General features: G+C 46.2%; 1 protein-coding gene across 3 annotated transcripts in view; it reads right to left on the reverse strand.

The window, feature by feature from the left end:
- Positions 1-19,540, reverse strand: part of LOC122921592 (cytosolic phospholipase A2 epsilon-like) — a 61,099-nt gene that overhangs the window by 27,657 nt on the left and 13,902 nt on the right. Inside the window, exons 3-6 of one of the 3 annotated variants that reach the window (XM_044271684.1) lie at positions 18,390-18,526; positions 16,731-16,862; positions 15,124-15,164; positions 853-895 (exon numbers count right to left, since the gene is read on the reverse strand). In XM_044271684.1, coding sequence (XP_044127619.1) covers positions 853-895; positions 15,124-15,164; positions 16,731-16,862; positions 18,390-18,526 — 353 coding nt within the window. Of the gene's footprint in view, positions 1-852; positions 896-1,030; positions 1,193-15,123; positions 15,165-16,730; positions 16,863-18,389; positions 18,527-19,540 lie in introns of those variants that run through there. The other 2 variants (XM_044271685.1, XM_044271686.1) reach the window with 2 other exon arrangements.

Raw genomic sequence — 19,540 nt, forward strand, 5'->3', positions numbered from 1 at the left:
TCCCACCATGCCCTGCTGTAGGCTGATTGCTGTAGGCTGGGAGTTGTAGTTTTGCAACAGCTGGAGAGCCGCAGGTTGGCCATCCCTGTTCTAAACCTTCTGATTGCCTTCTCTTTGGAGCACTTTTGATGAAAAAGTAGCTTCCTTGGCTGTAGAAGTCTCAGTGATGAAGGTTCTCTGAGCTCCTAGTTCCAAGGAGCTTGCACATGTAGCACAGCAAAGACTCAACTCCACTGACTAACCATGGGGTGGACTCAGGTCCATCTACTGGCAAGCTAAGATGATGAGTGTATTGTAAGGGTATTTTTTTAAGTACTGATTGGTTCTGTCCCTTTAATTTGGTTCCTTTTTATTATTACCATTCTGTATAATGAGGTGCCTTGTAATGTAGTACCCATCCCCTATTGTGCCGATAAGACCACATTCCTGAATGATCTCAGAGACATGCGTGCTGCACGCTGCCGGAGGGGCTAACAGGTTTAAACTCTGTGACATACATACATTCGGGGCACCGGAGTGCCACCCCATATTGCATGGCCAGTTATGATTAATCACTTTTTACTATTCTGTATGTGATTTCTCTTTTATATCTTATATTTAATCAAACATATTAAATATATTTATTCATTTAGCCCGCGTAAGCTTATTCATTCTCAAATCCTTTGAATTCATGTTACGTTACAATGAGCCAAGATGTTAACCCATAATCGTCCATACAATGCAATTAGGTAAACCAACATAGCAAATCACAACATTTAACTTTGCAAAATAACATGACATCAATCACTCTATTCTAGGGAACTGCACTGTATATGTGCTTGCACACATTATCTTGACATTTTTACTACTTACCACCAGGACTCCATTAGTGGTGACTTTTTTATGTGATTCTGGGCTGTAAAATCAAAATATATATTAGCCATCTTCTAAAAATGTTCCTCAAAGCTTAACCAACATAGTAGCTAATAAAATAGGACATTATCCAGATGCTGAATATATTAGCTAGGCACTAAAGAGCTGGACTCCTCACTGCATGCCATCTCATATACCCCTCCTCCTCTTGTCTTCTTAACATATTTGTCACAACCAGACAGCTGAGAAGCTCTGACAGAGGCCTTTCAGAACCTCCTCCTTGAGTTCTGTGTTGTGGTATTCAGCAGTGGCGTCGCCAGGGGGGGGCCAGAGGGGGCCACGGCCCCCCCAACATCATGCTGGGCCCCCCCATGTGCCCCCCCAACTAAAATGCGCCCCCCCCTGCTGCCAGCAGCATTCACTTGACTGATCCGAGTTCAGCTCAGCTCAGTCACAGTCTCTCTCTCACCTCACGCTGCTGGCAGCAGGGACGCAGGGAGCCGAAGCCTGAGGGAGGGACGGGGAGGAGCGTAATATGATCTCAGAGTGGAAGCTGGCTTCTGCCAGCCCCACCCCTCCCCGCCCACCAACCAATCACCGACCAGAGCTGAGGGGGCAAGGCAAGCACAGCACACCAGCAGCTCTCTGAATCGAGTCGTCTGAGTCACACAAGTAAGTGCAGGGGAGTCAGAATAGAAAGGAATCGAATGAGTCACAAGTTAAAAGAATCTAAAGATCCGACTTAGTTTGTGACTCATTCGATTCATTGAGTTAAAAGAGCAGCGAGTCAGAGGGTAGAACAGGTTAGGCTACTTTCACACTTGCGCTTGATCGGATCCGTTCTGAACGGATCCGATCATATTAATGCAGACGGAGGCTCCGTTCAGTACGGATCCGTCTGCATTAATAACTTAGAAAAAATTCCGTTCAGACTTTCAATGTAAAGTCAATGGGGGACGGATCCGCTTGAAGATTGAGCCATATGGTGACCTCTTCAAGCGGATCCGTTCCCATTGACTTACATTAGGCTACTTTCACACTAGCGTTCGTCGGTCCGCTCGTGAGCTCCGTTTGAAGGGGCTCACGAGCGGACCCGAACGCTTCCGTCCAGCCCTGATGCAGTCTGAATGGAGCGGATCCGCTCAGACTGCATCAGTCTGGCGGCGTTCAGCCTCCGCTCTGCTCGCCTCCGCACGGACAGGCGGACAGCTGAACGCTGCTTGCAGCGTTCGGGTGTCCGCCTGGCCGTGCGGAGGCGTGCGGATCCGTCCAGACTTACAATGTAAGTCAATGGGGACGGATCCGTTTGAAGATGCCACAATATGGCTCAATCTTCAAGCGGATCCGTCCCCCATTGATTTTACATTGAAAGTCTGGACGGATCCGTACGAGGCTATTTTCACACTTAGCTTTTATATGCTAAAATAATGCAGACGGATCCGTACTGAACGGAGCCTCCGTCTGCATTATTATGAACGGATCCGATCAGAACGGATCCGATCGAACGCTAGTGTGAAAGTAGCCTAAGTCTGAACGGATCCGCACGGCCAGGCGGACAGCTGAGCGCTGCAAGCAGCGTTCAGCTGTCCGCCTGTCCGTGCGGAGGCGAGCGGAGGCTGAACGCCGCCAGACTGATGCAGTCTGAGCGGATCCGCTCCATTCAGACTGCATCAGGGCTGGACGGAAGCGTTCGGGTCCGCTCGTGAGCCCCTTCAAACGGAACTCACGAGCGGACCGACGAACGCTAGTGTGAAAGTAGCCTTACACTGAGGCTGAGGCTGCTTTTGTTGCAGCAGTGATAAGATTAAGGGACAGGAGAAGTGACAGATGACACAAGAGTTTAGATTACAGGTTGAATTAAATTAACCGTTTAGAATCAAATTGGCTTCTCAGGAGATATATATGTTAAAGGCATCTCATTCAGTAGCTATATAACTAAGGGCCCTTTCACATTTGCGTTGTCCGGATCCGGCGTGTACTCCACTTGCCGGAGGTACACGCCGGATCCGGAAAAACGCAAGTGTACTGAAAGCATTTGAAGACGGATCCGTCTTCAAAATGCTTTCAGTGTTACTATGGCAGCCAGGACGCTATTAAAGTCCTGGTTGCCATAGTAGTAGTGGGGAGCGGGGGAGCGGTATACTTACAGTCCGTGCGGCTCCCGGGCGCTCCAGAATGACGTCAGAGCGCCCCATGCGCATGGATGATGTGTACATGCGATCACGTCATCCATGCGCCTGGGGCGCCCTGACGTCACTCTGGAGCGCCCCGGGAGCCGCACGGACGGTAAGTATGCCGCTCCCCGCTGCACTTTACCATGGCTGCCAGGACTTTAGCGTCCCGGCAGCCATGGTAAGCATTCAGAAAAAGCTAAACGTCGTATCCGGCAATGCGCCGAAACGACGTTTAGCTTAAGGCCGGATCCGGATCAATGCCTTTCAATGGGCATTCATTCCGGATCCGGCCTTGCGGCAAGTGTTCAGGATTTTTGGCCGGAGCAAAAAGTACTGCATGCTGCGGTATTTTCTCCAGCCAAAAAACGTTCCGTTCCGGAACTGAAGACATCCTGATGCATCCTGAACGGATTTCTCTCCATTCAGAATGCATTAGGATAATCCTGATCAGGATTCTTCCGGCATAGAGCCCCGACGACGGAACTCTATGCCGGATCCGGACAACGCGGGTGTGAAAGAGCCCTAAGGGTGGGTTCACATCACCTTTATGGATTGTACTGTCAGTGTCAGACTGTTGTCACTGTGGGTAACAATGCACAACAGACAACAATTCACATTGTACACCACAGTGACAGCTTCTGACTCCTGTCTGACTCCTGAGTCCTCCTGTCCGGCGTCAGCCTCAGCTTCCCTTTACTATAATAAATCACTCAATACTAGTAATCAGAGTTCAGAGAGAGCTGAAGAAGACGAGCCGACTGCACTGAGTCAGCAGCGCAGCAAGTAGTGAGTGAATCGAATGTATCAAGCATCTGCGCATGCGCACCGGCACCTAGAGTCTTCGGTTCACTTGCGAGTCAGCTCAGCAGTCTGACTCACCAAGTGAACCGAATATCCGATTCATGAATTGGTTCATTTGAATGAGCTGATTCAAATGAACCGATTCACCTAAAAGATCCGAACTTCCCATCACTAAGCGGCGGTGCAGGGGAGGGAGAGGCGTGTCCCTTCCCCTTGCTCTGATAGGCTGCAGGCACTAGACCGGCAGCCTATCAGAGGCCGGCGCAGGCGCGCGATGACGTCATCACGCCGCCTGAGCCATACAGCGTGGGACACAGGCCAGAAGAGGCCTGCATCGCATCGCTGACACTGAGGTAAGTATAATTATTTATTTATTTTTTACAATAGTGATACTTGGGGGGGGGGGGGGGACTTACCTAATAATGGCACATGATGGGGGGGCTTACTTAATAATGGCACATTGGGGGGGACTTACTTAATAATGGCACATGAAGGGGGGGGGTACTTACTTAATAATGGCACATGATGGGGGGGCCTTAATACTGGCACATGATGGGGGGGCTTAATACTGGCACATGATGGGGGGGACCTAATACTGGCACATGATGGGGGGACCTAATACTGGCACATGATGGGGGGCTTATTACTGGCACATGATGGGGGGCTTATTACTGGCACGTAATGTGGGTCTTATTACTGGTACGTGGAGTCATCTACGGGGGCACTAAGAAGGGGTAATTTATACTTGCAAAATTATGGGGGACATTGAGGGCATCTACTGGGGCATTTTATACTGGTACATTATGGGGGCACTAGGAGGAAGGGGGAGAGGAGCACTATGGGGCATTTACTGGGGGCACTATATAGGGGTATTTTATACTGGCACATTATGGGGGACATTAGCTCAACTGGGGGCATAAGGGGGTATTTTTTGCATTGTCACATTATAAGGAGAATTATTACTACCGGGGGGCATTATGGTGGGCGTTATTACTCCCCCATGGTATGACCCCTAGTAGCAGCACCAGCCTCTCCCTGCTCTGCTATTCCTCTGCCTCTTCTCCAAATCCTTATTATGAAATCTTTCTCATTAGGATAAAACACATCAGCTCCGCCGAGCCCCCGGCCAAAGTGTGGAAGTGGCGTCCGAGACCCCCAAGGGCCAAGCCAAGTAACTGTAAGTCTTCATGTCAAATATGTTTGTTATACACATATAGCCTACACTGTGCCCCACAATATACAGTATACCGCCACGCTGTGCCCCACAATATATAGTATACCGGTACACTGTGCAGTCTGTTCTATAAGCACCCTTGTTCTGTGGCGGTGGACAGAAATTAATCTGGAAGCGCCCCTTCCGAGACCAGGCTCTGGATCCGCCGCTGGTCTGGGCCGCTCCCAGGAGTGTACATTTCTTCTAAACTGTAATCCGTATGCTCTGACCTGCAGAAATCAGCACTCGCTCGATAAGAACTAACACGCAGTACCTGTAGGCTGTAGCCTGGCCCTGTTTCCGAAGCTAGCCGAGTGGTGTAAGGTTAAGGTACTAGTAGAGATGAGCGGCCGCTTAATCCTGATTTAAAGTTAAAGTTACTGCAGGATATGGATTACGGTTTAGAAATGTCAAATGTACACTCCTGTGAGTGGCGGGGAGGGGGATCTGTGGATGACACTGTTATAGGAAGGGGGATCTGTGGATGACACTGTTATAGGGTGGGGGATCTATGGATGACACTGTTATAGGAAGGGGGATCTGTGGATGACACTGTTATAGGAAGGGGGATCTGTGGATGACACTGTTATAGGAAGGGGGATCTGTGGATGACACTGTTATAGGGAGGGGGATCTGTGGATGACACTGTTATAGGAAGGGGGATCTGTGGATGACACTGTTATAGGAAGGGGGATCTGTGGATGACACTGTTATAGGAAGGGGGATCTGTGGATGACACTGTTATAGGGAGGGGGATCTGTGGATGACACTGTTATAGGAAGGGGGATCTGTGGATGACACTGTTATAGGAAGGGGGATCTGTGGATGACACTGTTATAGGAAGGGGGATCTGTGGATGACACTGTTATAGGGAGGGGGATCTGTGGATGACACTGTTATAGGAAGGGGGATCTGTGGATGACACTGTTATAGGAAGGGGGATCTGTGGATGACACTGTTATAGGGAGGGGGATCTGTGGATGACACTGTTATAGGAAGGGGGATCTGTGGATGACACTGTTATAGGGAGGGGGATCTGTGGATGACACTGTTAAAAGGAGGGGGATCTGTGGATGACACTGTTAAAAGGAGGGGGATCTGTGGATGACACTGTTAAAAGGAGGGGGATCTGTGGATGACACTGTTAAAAGGAGGGGGATCTGTGGATGACACTGTTATGGAGGGGGAAATGGGGATGACACTGTCATGGGGTGGATCTGTGGATGACACATATAGCATAAGATGCTATACATTACACGGTATGTGGCATCCACAGATCCCCCCCCATAGCAGTGTCATCCACAGACAGCTGGACTTTTCTTCCCTGTTGCGGTTTTAGGTATTGGGTAAAGTATCGCAGCATTTCTAAGTGTACTTGTGTAAATGTATCGTTGTTATAGCTGCCCCCCCTACTTTTGTCCTGGCCCCCAGTGTGCCCCCCCAAAATTTGAAAGCTAGAGACGCCACTGGTATTCAGCTCCTCCTCTCATTAGCGTCTCTCAGCTGTTATGTGTTGGACTAATTGTTTCCCTTTAAATTCTTCCCCAGAATGCTTTTCTGGGCGGCTTATATTTCTTCCTGGAGTATGTGTGCTTGCCCATCTGGTTCTCCTCTCCTCTACAAAGTTAAGTGTTATACTGTTATCTGTTATTTTCTGTTTGCTGGATCCCAGGTGACCCTGACTCCCTCCGTGTCTGGTGTAGGGAGCCGGTGGTCGTGTCCCCTCACTATTGCAGGGTGCTCAGGGATTAGATAGTCAAGGTACGTGGATATGCATACCTCCACCATTCGGATCTATGCATAGGCTGAGCAGCCAGGGAAAGTCCCAGGTCTTCTACAGGGGTCCCCCTTTTTGTTCCTTAGCTTCTGGATCCAGCGAGTCATTTATGCATGTTGTTTTGCCTTGTTTCCTGTACACCGTCCGTGACATTATAAGCCGCCATAACCGTCTCAAGCATGGATCCGGTTTCACTTTTGGCTGAACGCCTTCAGGGTCTTTCATTGGAGGTAGCTGATCTCCGCAGGACTTTTTCTCAGCTTCAAGTGACCGGTTCAGCTGGCGTTCATGGAGTTTGTTCTGAGCCTAAGATCTCGCTCCCGGATACGTTCTCCGGGGGTAGTGAGAATTTTGTGCGTTTTAGAGAGGCTTGCAAACTCCATTTTCGCCTTCTTCCCCATTCTTCTGGTGATGAGGAACGGAGGGTGGGGATCATTATATCGCTGCTCAGGGGTAACGCTCAGTCCTGGGCCTTTTCTCTGCCGGAGGGGGCACGGCCCCTCCGTTCAGTGGATGAATTCTTTTTAGCCCTGGGTCAGATATATGATGATCCGGATCGTATTGCTCTGGCGGAGTCTAGACTACGTCTCCTATGCCAGGGTAAACAATCCGCAGAAATATACTGCTCAGAATTTCGGAGTTGGGCAGCTGATACTGGTTGGAATGATGCTGCACTCCGAAGTCAATTTTGCCATGTTCTTTCAGAGGGATTGAAAGATGCATTTGCCTTTCATGAAAGGCCTATTTCTTTGGACTCTGCTATGTCTCAGGCCGTTCGTATTGACAGGCGTCTTAGAGAGAGAGGAGAGATCTCTCCTTCCTGTCATACTCGGTCCCAGGACTGTGCAGCGGTCCCATTCTCTGCGCAGGGGTCTCAGTCGCTGTCAGCCCCTTCTGAGCAGGAGCCCATGCAGCTGGGGTTGATTGCTTCTGACAATAGAAGATTCAGCCCGCATGGGAGGGTTTGTTTTTGTTGTGGAGGTATTAATCATTTGGCAAATATTTGTCCCTCTAGGAGATTCAGGCAGTTCTCTGGGTATAATAAAGAAACAAAGAGGAAAAAATCTTTGAAAAATGTTCCGTCTGTTACTATTGGCAGGATTGAGGCGGAGATTGAAGATTTTCCGTTTGCTTGTAGTTCCCGTTTTGTCCTGCCGGCTAGGGTGGCGCTAGAGAGCAAGAACATTTTTTGTGGATAGTGGAGCAGCGGTCAATCTCATTGATAATCACTTTGCGATAACTCATGGTTTCCAGGTGTGCGCTTTGAGAAAGGATATTCCTGTATTTGCTATCGATTCCGCTCCACTTTCTCAGAAATCATTAAAGGGCATAGTTCACAATATTCGTTTAATTGTGAGTGATGCTCATGTTGAGGATGTGTCATGTTTCGTCCTTAGCGGTTTGCCCACCCCGCTGGTGTTGGGGCTGCCCTGGCTCACTAAGCATAACCCCACCATTGATTGGCAAGCGAAGCAAATAAATGGTTGGAGTGACTTTTGCAGAGAGAATTGTCTCATGACATCTGTTTCTGAGGTTGCTACTAAGACTATACCATCTTTTCTCTCTGAATTTTCGGATGTCTTCTCTGAGAGTGGAGTTCAGGATTTGCCCCCGCACAGGGAGTACGATTGCCCTATTAATCTCATCCCAGACGCCAAGCTGCCTAAATCTCGTTTATACAATCTTTCCCAACCTGAGAGGATCGCTATGCGTGCTTATATCTCTGAGAGTCTGAGAAAGGGACACATACGACCCTCGAAGTCACCTGTTGCCGCTGGTTTTTTCTTTGTTAAGAAAAAAGATGGTTCTTTAAGACCTTGTCTGGATTTCAGGGAGCTGAACAATATCACAATTCGTGACCCTTATCCGCTTCCTCTGATCCCGGACCTATTTAACCAGGTTGTTGGGGCTAAAGTCTTTTCCAAATTAGATTTAAGAGGGGCATACAACCTGGTCAGGGTCAGAGAAGGGGACGAATGGAAGACGGCCTTCAATACCCCTGAGGGCCATTTTGAAAACTTGGTTATGCCTTTTGGTTTGATGAATGCCCCAGCCGTTTTCCAGCATTTCGTGAACAGCATTTTTTATCATTTGATGGGAAAATTTGTATTGGTGTATTTGGATGACATTTTGATTTTTTCTCCCGATTTCAAAACTCATAAGGAACATTTACGTCAGGTCTTGCTCATCCTGCGGGAGAATAAATTATATGCGAAACTGGAAAAATGTGTGTTTGCGGTTCCAGAAATTCAATTTCTGGGGTTTCTTCTCTCCGCTTCTGGTTTTCGCATGGACCCCGAGAAGGTCCGCGCTGTGCTTGAGTGGGAGCTTCCTGAGAATCAAAAGGCGCTGATGCGTTTTTTGGGCTTTGCCAATTATTACAGGAAGTTCATCTTGAATTATTCTTCTATTGTTAAACCACTCACTGATATGACCAGAAAGGGGGTAGATTTTTCTTCTTGGTCAGTAGAGGCGCGTAAGGCTTTTTCTGATATCAAGGAGAGTTTTGCTTCCGCTCCCATCTTGGTGCAACCTGATGTTTCTTTACCCTTCATAGTTGAGGTTGATGCTTCTGAGGTGGGTGTGGGGGCGGTCTTGTCTCAGGGTTCCTCTCCTGCCAATTGGCGACCGTGTGCCTTTTTCTCAAGAAAACTCTCCTCCGCAGAGAGAAATTACGATGTGGGAGATAGGGAATTGTTGGCCATCAAGTTGGCTTTTGAGGAATGGCGCCATTGGCTAGAGGGAGCCAGACACCCTATTACCGTATTTACTGACCATAAAAATCTGGCCTACTTGGAGTCAGCCAAGCGTCTGAACCCGAGACAGGCCAGATGGTCGTTGTTCTTTTCTAGGTTTAATTTTGTTGTCACGTTCCGCCCTGGAGTTAAGAATGTGAAGGCAGATGCCCTGTCACGTTGTTTTCCGGGAGGCGGGAATTTTGAAGACCCGGGTCCCATTTTGGCTGAAGGTGTGGTGGTCTCTGCTCTTTTTCCTGAATTGGAGGCAGAGGTGCAGGCAGCCCAGTCAGAGGCTCCTGATCTTTGTCCTCCTGGGAGGTTGTTTGTGCCTCTCGCTTTAAGACACAAGATTTTTAAAGAACACCACGATACGGTCCTTGCTGGGCACCCGGGGGTAAGAGCCACACTGGATCTCATCGCTCGGAGATTCTGGTGGCCTGCGCTTCGTAAGTCGGTTGAGGGTTTTGTGGCAGCCTGCGAGACTTGCGCTCGTGCCAAAGTCCCTCATTCACGGCCATCAGGTCCTCTCCTTCCCTTACCCATTCCTTCCCGTCCTTGGACACATCTGTCCATGGACTTTATCACGGACCTGCCTCGTTCCTCGGGGAAGACTGTGATTCTGGTGGTGGTGGACCGTTTTAGCAAAATGGTGCATTTCATCCCTTTTCCTGGTTTGCCCAATGCTAAGACGCTGGCGCAGGCATTTGTTGATCACATTGTCAAATTGCACGGTATTCCTTCAGACATAGTCTCTGATAGGGGCACGCAGTTTGTTTCCAGATTCTGGAAGGCTTTCTGTTCTCGCTTGGGGGTTCGGTTGTCATTCTCTTCTGCTTTCCACCCGCAGTCGAATGGCCAGACAGAGCGCGTCAATCAGAATCTGGAGACATATCTGCGCTGTTTTGTGGCGGAGAATCAAGAGGATTGGTGTTCTTTTTTGTCCCTTGCTGAGTTTGCTTTAAATAACCGTCGTCAGGAGTCCTCTGATAAGTCACCATTTTTTGGTGCATATGGGTTTCATCCACAGTTTGGGACTTTCTCGGGAGAGGGGTCTTCTGGTTTACCTGATGAGGACAGATTCTCCTCGTCTTTGTCATCTATTTGGCAAAAGATTCAAGATAATCTAAAGAGCATGAGTGAGAGATATAAGCGTGTGGCTGATAAGAGACGTGTGCTTGGTCCGGACCTGAATGTTGGTGATCTGGTGTGGTTGTCTACCAAGAATATCAAATTGAAGGTTCCCTCCTGGAAGTTGGGTCCTAGGTTTATTGGGCCTTACAAAATCCTGTCTGTCATCAATCCTGTTGCATACCGTCTTGATCTTCCTCAGACTTGGAAGATCCATAATGTTTTTCATAAGTCCTTATTGAAACCTTATGTTCAACCCATTGTACCCTCGCCTTTGCCTCCTCCTCCGATTATGGTTGATGGGAATCTTGAATTTCAGGTCTCTAGGATTGTGGATTCTCGTCTTGTCCGCGGTTCTCTTCAGTACCTTGTTCACTGGGAGGGGTATGGTCCTGAGGAGAGGATGTGGGTCTCAGTGACGGACATTAAAGCCTCTCGTCTCATCAAGGCTTTCCATAGGTCCCATCCTGAGAAGGTGGGTTCTGAGTGTCCGGAGTCCACTCGTAGAGGGAGGGGTACTGTCACAACCAGACAGCTGAGAAGCTCTGACAGAGGCCTTTCAGAACCTCCTCCTTGAGTTCTGTGTTGTGGTATTCAGCTCCTCCTCTCATTAGCGTCTCTCAGCTGTTATGTGTTGGACTAATTGTTTCCCTTTAAATTCTTCCCCAGAATGCTTTTCTGGGCGGCTTATATTTCTTCCTGGAGTATGTATGGGCATCTGGTTCTCCTCTCCTCTACAAAGTTAAGTGTTATACTGTTATCTGTTATTTTCTGTTTGCTGGATCCCAGGTGACCCTGACTCCCTCCGTGTCTGGTGTAGGGAGCCGGTGGTCGTGTCCCCTCACTATTGCAGGGTGCTCAGGGATTAGATAGTCAAGGTACGTGGATATGCATACCTCCACCATTCGGATCTATGCATAGGCTGAGCAGCCAGGGAAAGTCCCAGGTCTTCTACAGGGGTCCCCCTTTTTGTTCCTTAGCTTCTGGATCCAGCGAGTCATTTATGCATGTTGTTTTGCCTTGTTTCCTGTACACCGTCCGTGACAATATTACTGTAAAAAATTTATGGCCTACCTGTCACGGACGTTCCCTTGACAGGTGGCAGGAGATTGGGGAGACTGGCAACATGTGGTTTGATCTGACATGTTTTCAGTTTGGATTAAATTTCATCTGTGTTGTTTCTGGTGCTTGCCACACCTTTTCCCAGGTGTGGCCATTAGGGTAATTTAACCTTCTCTATTTATAGCTGATTCTCCCACTATGCTATGCGGTTTATAGCTTCTGTTTGGACCTTTGGATAGATTGTGGTTGGATTTTGGCTGAGTTCCTGGTGCTTCCCTTGCTCCTTTGAAGTTATGTCTTTCCTTTCCCTTTTGTATTTTGTTTGGGTTCTGTGTGTTGCATTTCCCTATTGTTTGTATTAGGCCTCAAGGAGACTCCTGTTCGTCTTTCATTTTGGAGGAACAGGTAGTCTCGTCCCTGCATTAGTTCCAGGGTCCTATAGGGCTTGCGTATGAACTCACCTACCTTTTGGGTTCTGTTCATACTGGTAGTCAGTCAGGATTTTGGTTAGGGTTTTCACTAGGAGGTGTCCATTTTCCTTCCCTAGTTCTCAAGCCTGATTCTCTGCCCCCCCCCCTTCCCTCCTATGCTCGGTGTGGTGTTTCCCTCCTACACCGAAGCGTGACACTACCTTGTAGTGTACTATCTGTTTTGTGATTTTATGAGTATGCCATATGTCCCATTGTATAATATTGTACTGATTCTTATGTGTATTGCAAGGGTATTTTTTAAGTACTGATTGGCTCTGTCCCTCTAAATCTGCTCCTTTTATTATTACTATTCTGTGTAATGATGTGCTATTAAATGTAGTACCCATCCCCCATTGTGCTGATAAGACCACATTCCTGAATGATTTCAGAGACATGCATCTACACACTGGAGGAGGGGTTAAAAGTTTAAAATCTGTAACATACATTAATTCAGGAGACTCCATTAAAGACTTAAGCCGAATGCACACGGCCGTGTTCCGCGGCCGAGAACGGTCCGTGGTATGCCGGGCTGGATTCCTGTTCAGAGCAGGAGCGCAGGGCGTCATTGGCTGCTATGACGCCGCGCGCTTCATGCAGCCGCTGCACTACAGTTATACACTCGTATGATCTATACGAGTGTGTTACTGTACAGTGTGCATTCGGCCTTAATCGTAGGTAGGATGTAAGTATTGATTTGCCTTATCTGTTGTACACCCTGGGGTGTCGGTCATGTGTTATAACATAGTAAACAGCTATGTGTTATAACATGACCGACAGAGTCTCACCCCATAGTCTCACCCCATATTGCATGTTGCATATTTAGGCTAGTGATGTATTTCCTTTTTATTCAGTATGTGATTTGTTTGTGTTATCTTATATTTAATCACACTTAGTAAATATATGTATTCACTTAGACTGCATAAGCTTATTCATTCTCAAATCCTTTGAATTCACAATTCACAATTTTCAGATTCAAGTCTGAAATAGCCTGTCGTGGGATAAACACCCTCTGTTGTAATCTAATTAGCATCTGTCTGTCAGAAGCTAGCACCAGGTGGTGAATCAACTTGGCTCTTTGGAACAGTTAATTAGGTATGCCCTGTTCCTCACGCTCAATCCCATAGACATTCATGTGTCACCATTCTCAGCATTTGGTCTAGAGGCTTCCGGTGTGTACATACAGGAATGTGAGTAAATATATCATAAGATGTAAATCATTCCTGCTAAGACCTACATGTTAAAAATTTTCATAATCAAGTCTGGTACATCATGGGCATCGCAGGTAGTCAAAACCTGACTGCATGCACTTCCATGTAAAAAGGACCTCACCTTCTATAAAGCCCACTTATTTCATATTTGATGTCTATATGATCTGTATGATGAAACATGAACTATGGAAGCATGTCTGCGCCTATGTCTCCATCTGAGCAGACTGGAAGACATTTTTTGTTCATATCTGCCAGCTGGATGGAGAGATGTGGTGGGCATGAATAATGAACAAGGAAGGAATAAGGATGTCCTCAAGTCCCATCCCTTTTGCTGAAGAGACATAAAAATATGTGACCGTGGACCTTTCCTTTGACACAAGTTGGGGACCCAAGTGTACATCTTCTTCCCTGTCTCCGAGACAGCAAAGGCCTTTTACATGCAACCTGCTAAGCATCAGACTTCCAGTTTTTTTTTCCTTTTTAGTTCATAACTGTCCTTACACATGTATGTATGTCTATTTCTTGATTTTTTGGTAACTAAAACTTTAATGCAACTTTGTTGCCCTAAATGAACCCAAGCATCGTTTTTCGACTATAAGTACGGTTAGTGTTACAGAGCGAGTGCATGTGTTGGGTCCAGAATTGGCCGAGAATTAATGCAATAGGTGGTGGCAGTGTGTATCAGACACGGTGACAGTGTCCGTAACAGAAAATCCCGCTCCCACACACTCATAGAGGGACATTTATTAATGTTTTCACGCCAGTGGCGTAAAAAAGGCGCAAGTTATGGCGCACTTTATACTTTTACTTTTTAAGTTTCTCTGCACTTTATCGCTGGATTTACTATAACTTTCACCAGAAAGTGGCGTAAGTTTTAGCTGAAGTGTATGCCAGCCTGTAAGGCTGAGTGCACATCGCCTTTTAGCTTTCCGTTCTTCTGATCCGTCAGAAGAGAGAGAGAGAAAAAAAAAAAAGGATCCTGTTGTATCAGTTGTCATCCGTTTGAGCCATTTCCGTCTGAGTTCCGTTTTTTTCTTACGGAAAAAGTTCTGCATGCAGTACTTTTTTTCCCATCTAAAAGAACAGATCTCAGACGGAAATGGCTTAAATGGATGACACCCGTGTGCATTCCGTATTTTGTGGAACGGAACAGCTGGTCCCTAACAGAATAGTCCTATCCTTGTCCATAATGCGGACAATAATAGAACATGTTAAATTTTTTTGCGGAACGGACATACAGACATACGGAAACGGAATGCACACAGAGTAACTTCAGTTTTTTTTTGCAGACCCATTGAAATGAATGGTTCCCCATACTGTCCGCAAAAAAAAACGGAACGGACACAGAAGGAAAATAAGTTTGTGTGCATTAGCCCTAACTGATGCAACAGGATTTTGTTTTTTTACAGGATCCTGGTGTTGTTTTTTTCTCTTTTTCTGACGGATCAGAGGAACAGAAAGTTAAACAGTCGTGTGAACTCAGCCTAATTTATTTAAAGGGATCTGCTTCTTAATAAATTAGGCACATCTCACGCCAGGGCAGGGAGATGAAGCCCGGAGTGTGGGTACGCCAGTGTTGATAAATGTCTCTCAGAGTGTCTATCTGTATCCTCGGCTTAGGCTCATCTAATAAACCTGTTCTAACTTTCTAAAACATTCTCACGCACTAAACATAATTTTAGGTTCATTTTTATACTCACATTACAACGAGATTAAATTCCACTTGAAGCTCGACCTGAAACTAATAAGCATTGATTTACAAACTTGTACATAGTTCTTCCCCACAGGACAATCCTCCTTTATAATACACCGCTTGCCCGGAAATGTTGTATTGCACACCCTCCATACAAACTTATGGGCACCAATGTAACACGTGGCTGTGTTGAGTCCTTCATTGCTCTTTGCTACAACTCTCTATACTGGATAATAAAGGCGGGAGACAAAGCAGGCCCTTATTGTTTCGACAAGGGGTTGTCCTGATGAACCCCATTAACCTTAAGGTATCACATTCGATTATAATGTACAGTTCCCAAAAATACAGTATTTTGGATGTTGCACATATAATTGACATTATATATATACACTATTGTGCACAATATAGTTTTATTATATATGGCTGAGTGATATAATAAAGCAATGTGTTACGTGTGCAATACTTGCCTCATGTCAAGCACGTTTAACCACTTCATGACTGGGTCAATGCTGGCCTTGCAGACATTAATAATTTTTTTCAAAGGGTTAAAAGGCGTAGATTAGATGCTTCCCATATTTCCACATTTAGGGCTGTTTGTCACCGCCAGACATCTGAGAAGCTCTGACAGACGTTTTTCAGAACCTCCTGCTTGAGGTTCTTTTGTTTTGCTTTCGTTTTGTCATCTCGTTTCCCTCTCTCAGCTGTCATCTAGTTGCACTGATTGCATCCCTTTAAATCCCCTCCCATACTGCCTTACCTTGCGGTTTATACAACTTCCTGGAGTGTGTACATGTTGGATGCTACAACTGATGCTTCTACAGATAAGTCTGTTCATTGATTTGTGTTTTCCTGTTTGCTGGACCCCAGGTGACCCTGACTCCCTCCGTATTAAGTGTAGGGAGCCGGTGGTCGTGTCCCCTCACTATTATAGGGTGTTCAGGTGTCATACAGTCGAGGCACGAGGGCATGCAATTTTCTATCATAGAGATCTTTGCATGGGCTGAGAAGACAGGGAGAGTTTCAGGGCTTAAATAGGGGTCACCCTTTTGTTCCTTAGTTTCGGATCAAGCCAGTCGGATCCTTATTTGTAACTTCTTGTTTTCTGTTACACCATCCGTGACATTGTTATAGTCACACATATGCCCCACTGTTGATTGCATGGCCATGTCGGCAGCGTCCAAGCATGCCAACTACCTGCCGCTAAATTATACCTGTGGGTTAAAAGGAGTTGTCCAGCCTAGGAGTCGGATAACTAGCAGTGATGGGCCATTTTAGCACATAAGAGTGCTGAGGCCAGAGATTGGATGCAGGGGTTATGGGACCAAGTCACTTCTAGACCAGCAGGGACTAGAAGGGGTCCAGAAAGGAGTTTGGTGGGTTGGAACAGCAGTACTGTGGACAGGTGTGTTTATATCTATAATGTGTTTGGAACGTTACAAACAGAGGTTAAGTGGGCTCCTAGGCTAGACAACCCATTTAAGGTCCAACTCGACTTTCTTGGGCCCCAGCAGGGATCACAGCTTTTGTAAATGAGTACTGTTATAGTAGGATTTTTTGTTGATTTGCTAATGTATTTAGCATGCAAAGGTAAAAGACTGCCATCACTGCAATTACCTCTTTATTGAGAGTGAAGTTTTCCACCACGTTTTCATTGAGTGGAAGACTTGCAAGGTCATAGCTCACGGTGAACAGATGGTCATCTACTGTCCCTACGTCTGCATCGTACACAGACAATTCCAGGATGTTCTGTGGATACAAGGAAATATTCATAACTTTTATTCTGGACATAAATGTAGACATATCAAACTCCTATTACAGGGAGGACTTCATAATTATCTGAATTAACTGAATATGAATATATAGCGGGTGCGGGTCACACGTCACAGAAGGAAAGGCTTGACAAAGCGCCATTGTTGCGTGAAACGGCTGTGGCCTTTCCTTCTGTGATGTGTGACCCGCACCCTCTATGTTTCTAACTGAATAAAGCTACGATTTAATGAAGATTCGGTGAGTGCCGCCTTTTTTCTTCTACCGTTGATGACATTTGGCTACTTATTCAGGCAGAGCACTACTTGATTTTTTAAATGGTCGCTGAGATCAAGTCATCTGCACCGTACCGCGTTCAGTAGTGCCTGCTGTGTCTTCTTTTCTGTATTGTGAATATGAATATAGTTTCCACTTATTGACTTTTATGATAATTTATTAACGTAAAATTAAGTGAGGGATCAGCAACTGGGACCTTAACCCGTCTTGAGAATGAGTGGTTCATGGTCTCTTGTTTCACTGCAGTGGTGATCACAGAAACAGAAGGTCTCTTAGACACCCAAAGTCTTTTCTATCATAACCCTATTAGAAATCCTAAGAAATATTTTATTCAATTATCCCAACACAGCCTGTTTTATTTTAACTAAACATATTTTAACAGTATTATTGTGAATAGTAACATTTTCTTAAACGTGTATATTCCCATCTGGGGTATTGATGGCATATTTCTAGTATATGCCATCAATGTCAACTAGGAGCTGGTCCCAGAGCTCCCGCATCTATATCCAGAACGGGCCCCCCAAAGTGAAGGAGAGCATGCATGGTGTGCTCTTCATTCACTGCTACGGATGTTCAAAAAATAGCTGAGCGAGCGTCCTCGGCTATATTTGGAAGTCCCATAAGGATGAATGGAGAGCGCACCGCACATATACGGCCGCTTCTCCAGGGAGAAGGTGAGCTGTTTTTTTTCTCCCTGGCTGTGACTGGAACGTGGCACAGCCAGGGAGAAGGAGACGCCCATTGAGAAACTCTGGCGTCTCCTCCTCCCTGTACTGATGATCAGGATTAACATACTAAGCGCAAAAACTTCAGGGGGGCACAGCGGGGCGTACGAGCGGTATTTGAAAAAAACAACCAGGGTGTCAGCATTAGCGGGAGGTAACCCCGCAAGGAAAGGTATTTAATTAAACTAGAAAATTCCCATCAAAGGTCCTCTTTAAATAAGTGTTTATGACCTCTCAGTAGTTTAGAGATAAGGTTTATTAGATGAGCAGCACAAAGTGAAAGTGTCACATAGCTAGAAAAACTGTTAACCCTTTGTGACAGAACAGCTCAATATTTTTAATAAAGGCCAATTGAAAAAGTTTTTTTTAGCCAAAAATGAGTAACATGCAATCATAAAAAAAAAATGCCTCCTAAGGTGTACATAGCCTTTAAATACTGTTAGTTAGCATCTTAAAATGTTGGGAATTTTCATCATATGGATTTTACCTCAGTCATGTTTCTTACCTTAACCTGGCTGTGGATTCTGAAGTGAAACGTTTCATCCCAGACTGGGTTTACATTATTCCAAATGGTCTTGGTTCTCTTCTTATCCGCCAAGGACGTTGGAAGCCACAAGCATATGTAGCAGTCCGGTTTGCTCACTGCATGCAAGTAGAGATCATTTTAAGCAAGATGAACGTGGTGATCACAGTACAAACACAACATAAAGCCTACATTAAGGCTTAGGGTCCAAGAACCTGTTGCATGGGTCCTTGTATCGGAATGATGGCATATTGACCACTTACACAACTGCTATATTTTCAGCTAAAGTTAGGCTATTTTCACACTTTTGGTAGCCTTTTCCAGCCGGCTGTTCTGCCGAGACGGTCGGAGAAAAATTACAGCACGCTGTGGTTTTTGTCCGTCCGCCTCTTGGAAAAACTTAAATATTGCATTAGCATAAATATTAAGGCCCTTTACTCAGGAGTTAGTTGAAGCCCCTTTTTGAAGCAATTACAGCCTCAAATCTTCTAGGGTACGGTGCCACAAGGTTTGCATATCTGTATTTGGTTATTTTTAGCCATTCTTCTCTGCAGATCCTCTCAAGCTCTGTCAGGTTGGATGGGGTCCGTCAGAGGACAGCCATTTTCAGGTATCTCCAGAGATATGCAATTGGGTTCAAGACCGGACTCTGGCTGGGCCACTCAGGGACATTTACAGACCTGTCCCTAAGCCATCCCTGTGTTGTCTTGGCAGTGTGTCTTGTTGGAATGTGAACCTTCAGCCCAGTCTGAGGTCCAGAGCATTCTGGATCAGGATTTCATTATGAATATCTCTGTACTTTGCTCCATTCAGTTTTCCTTCAACCCTGACCAGTCTTCCTGTCCCAGCCGCAGAAAAACACCCCTACAGCATGATGCTGCCACCACCATGCTTCACTGTAGGGATGGTATTGGGCAGATGATGAGTAGTGCCTGGTCTCCTCCAGACATGACGTTTAGAACTGAGGCCAAAAAGTTCAATCTTGGTTTCATCACACCAGAGAATCTTGTTTCTCACAATCTGAGTCCTTTAGTCCTTTCTTGCAAACTCCATGTGGGCTCTTATGTTTGTGGTCACCTTTCTTACAAAGGTCCTTCTTCCCTGATTACTTAGTATGGTGGGGCGGCCAGCTC

Source organism: Bufo gargarizans, chromosome 11, assembly GCF_014858855.1.
Source record: "Bufo gargarizans isolate SCDJY-AF-19 chromosome 11, ASM1485885v1, whole genome shotgun sequence".
NCBI classification, from domain to species: Eukaryota; Metazoa; Chordata; class Amphibia; order Anura; family Bufonidae; genus Bufo; species Bufo gargarizans.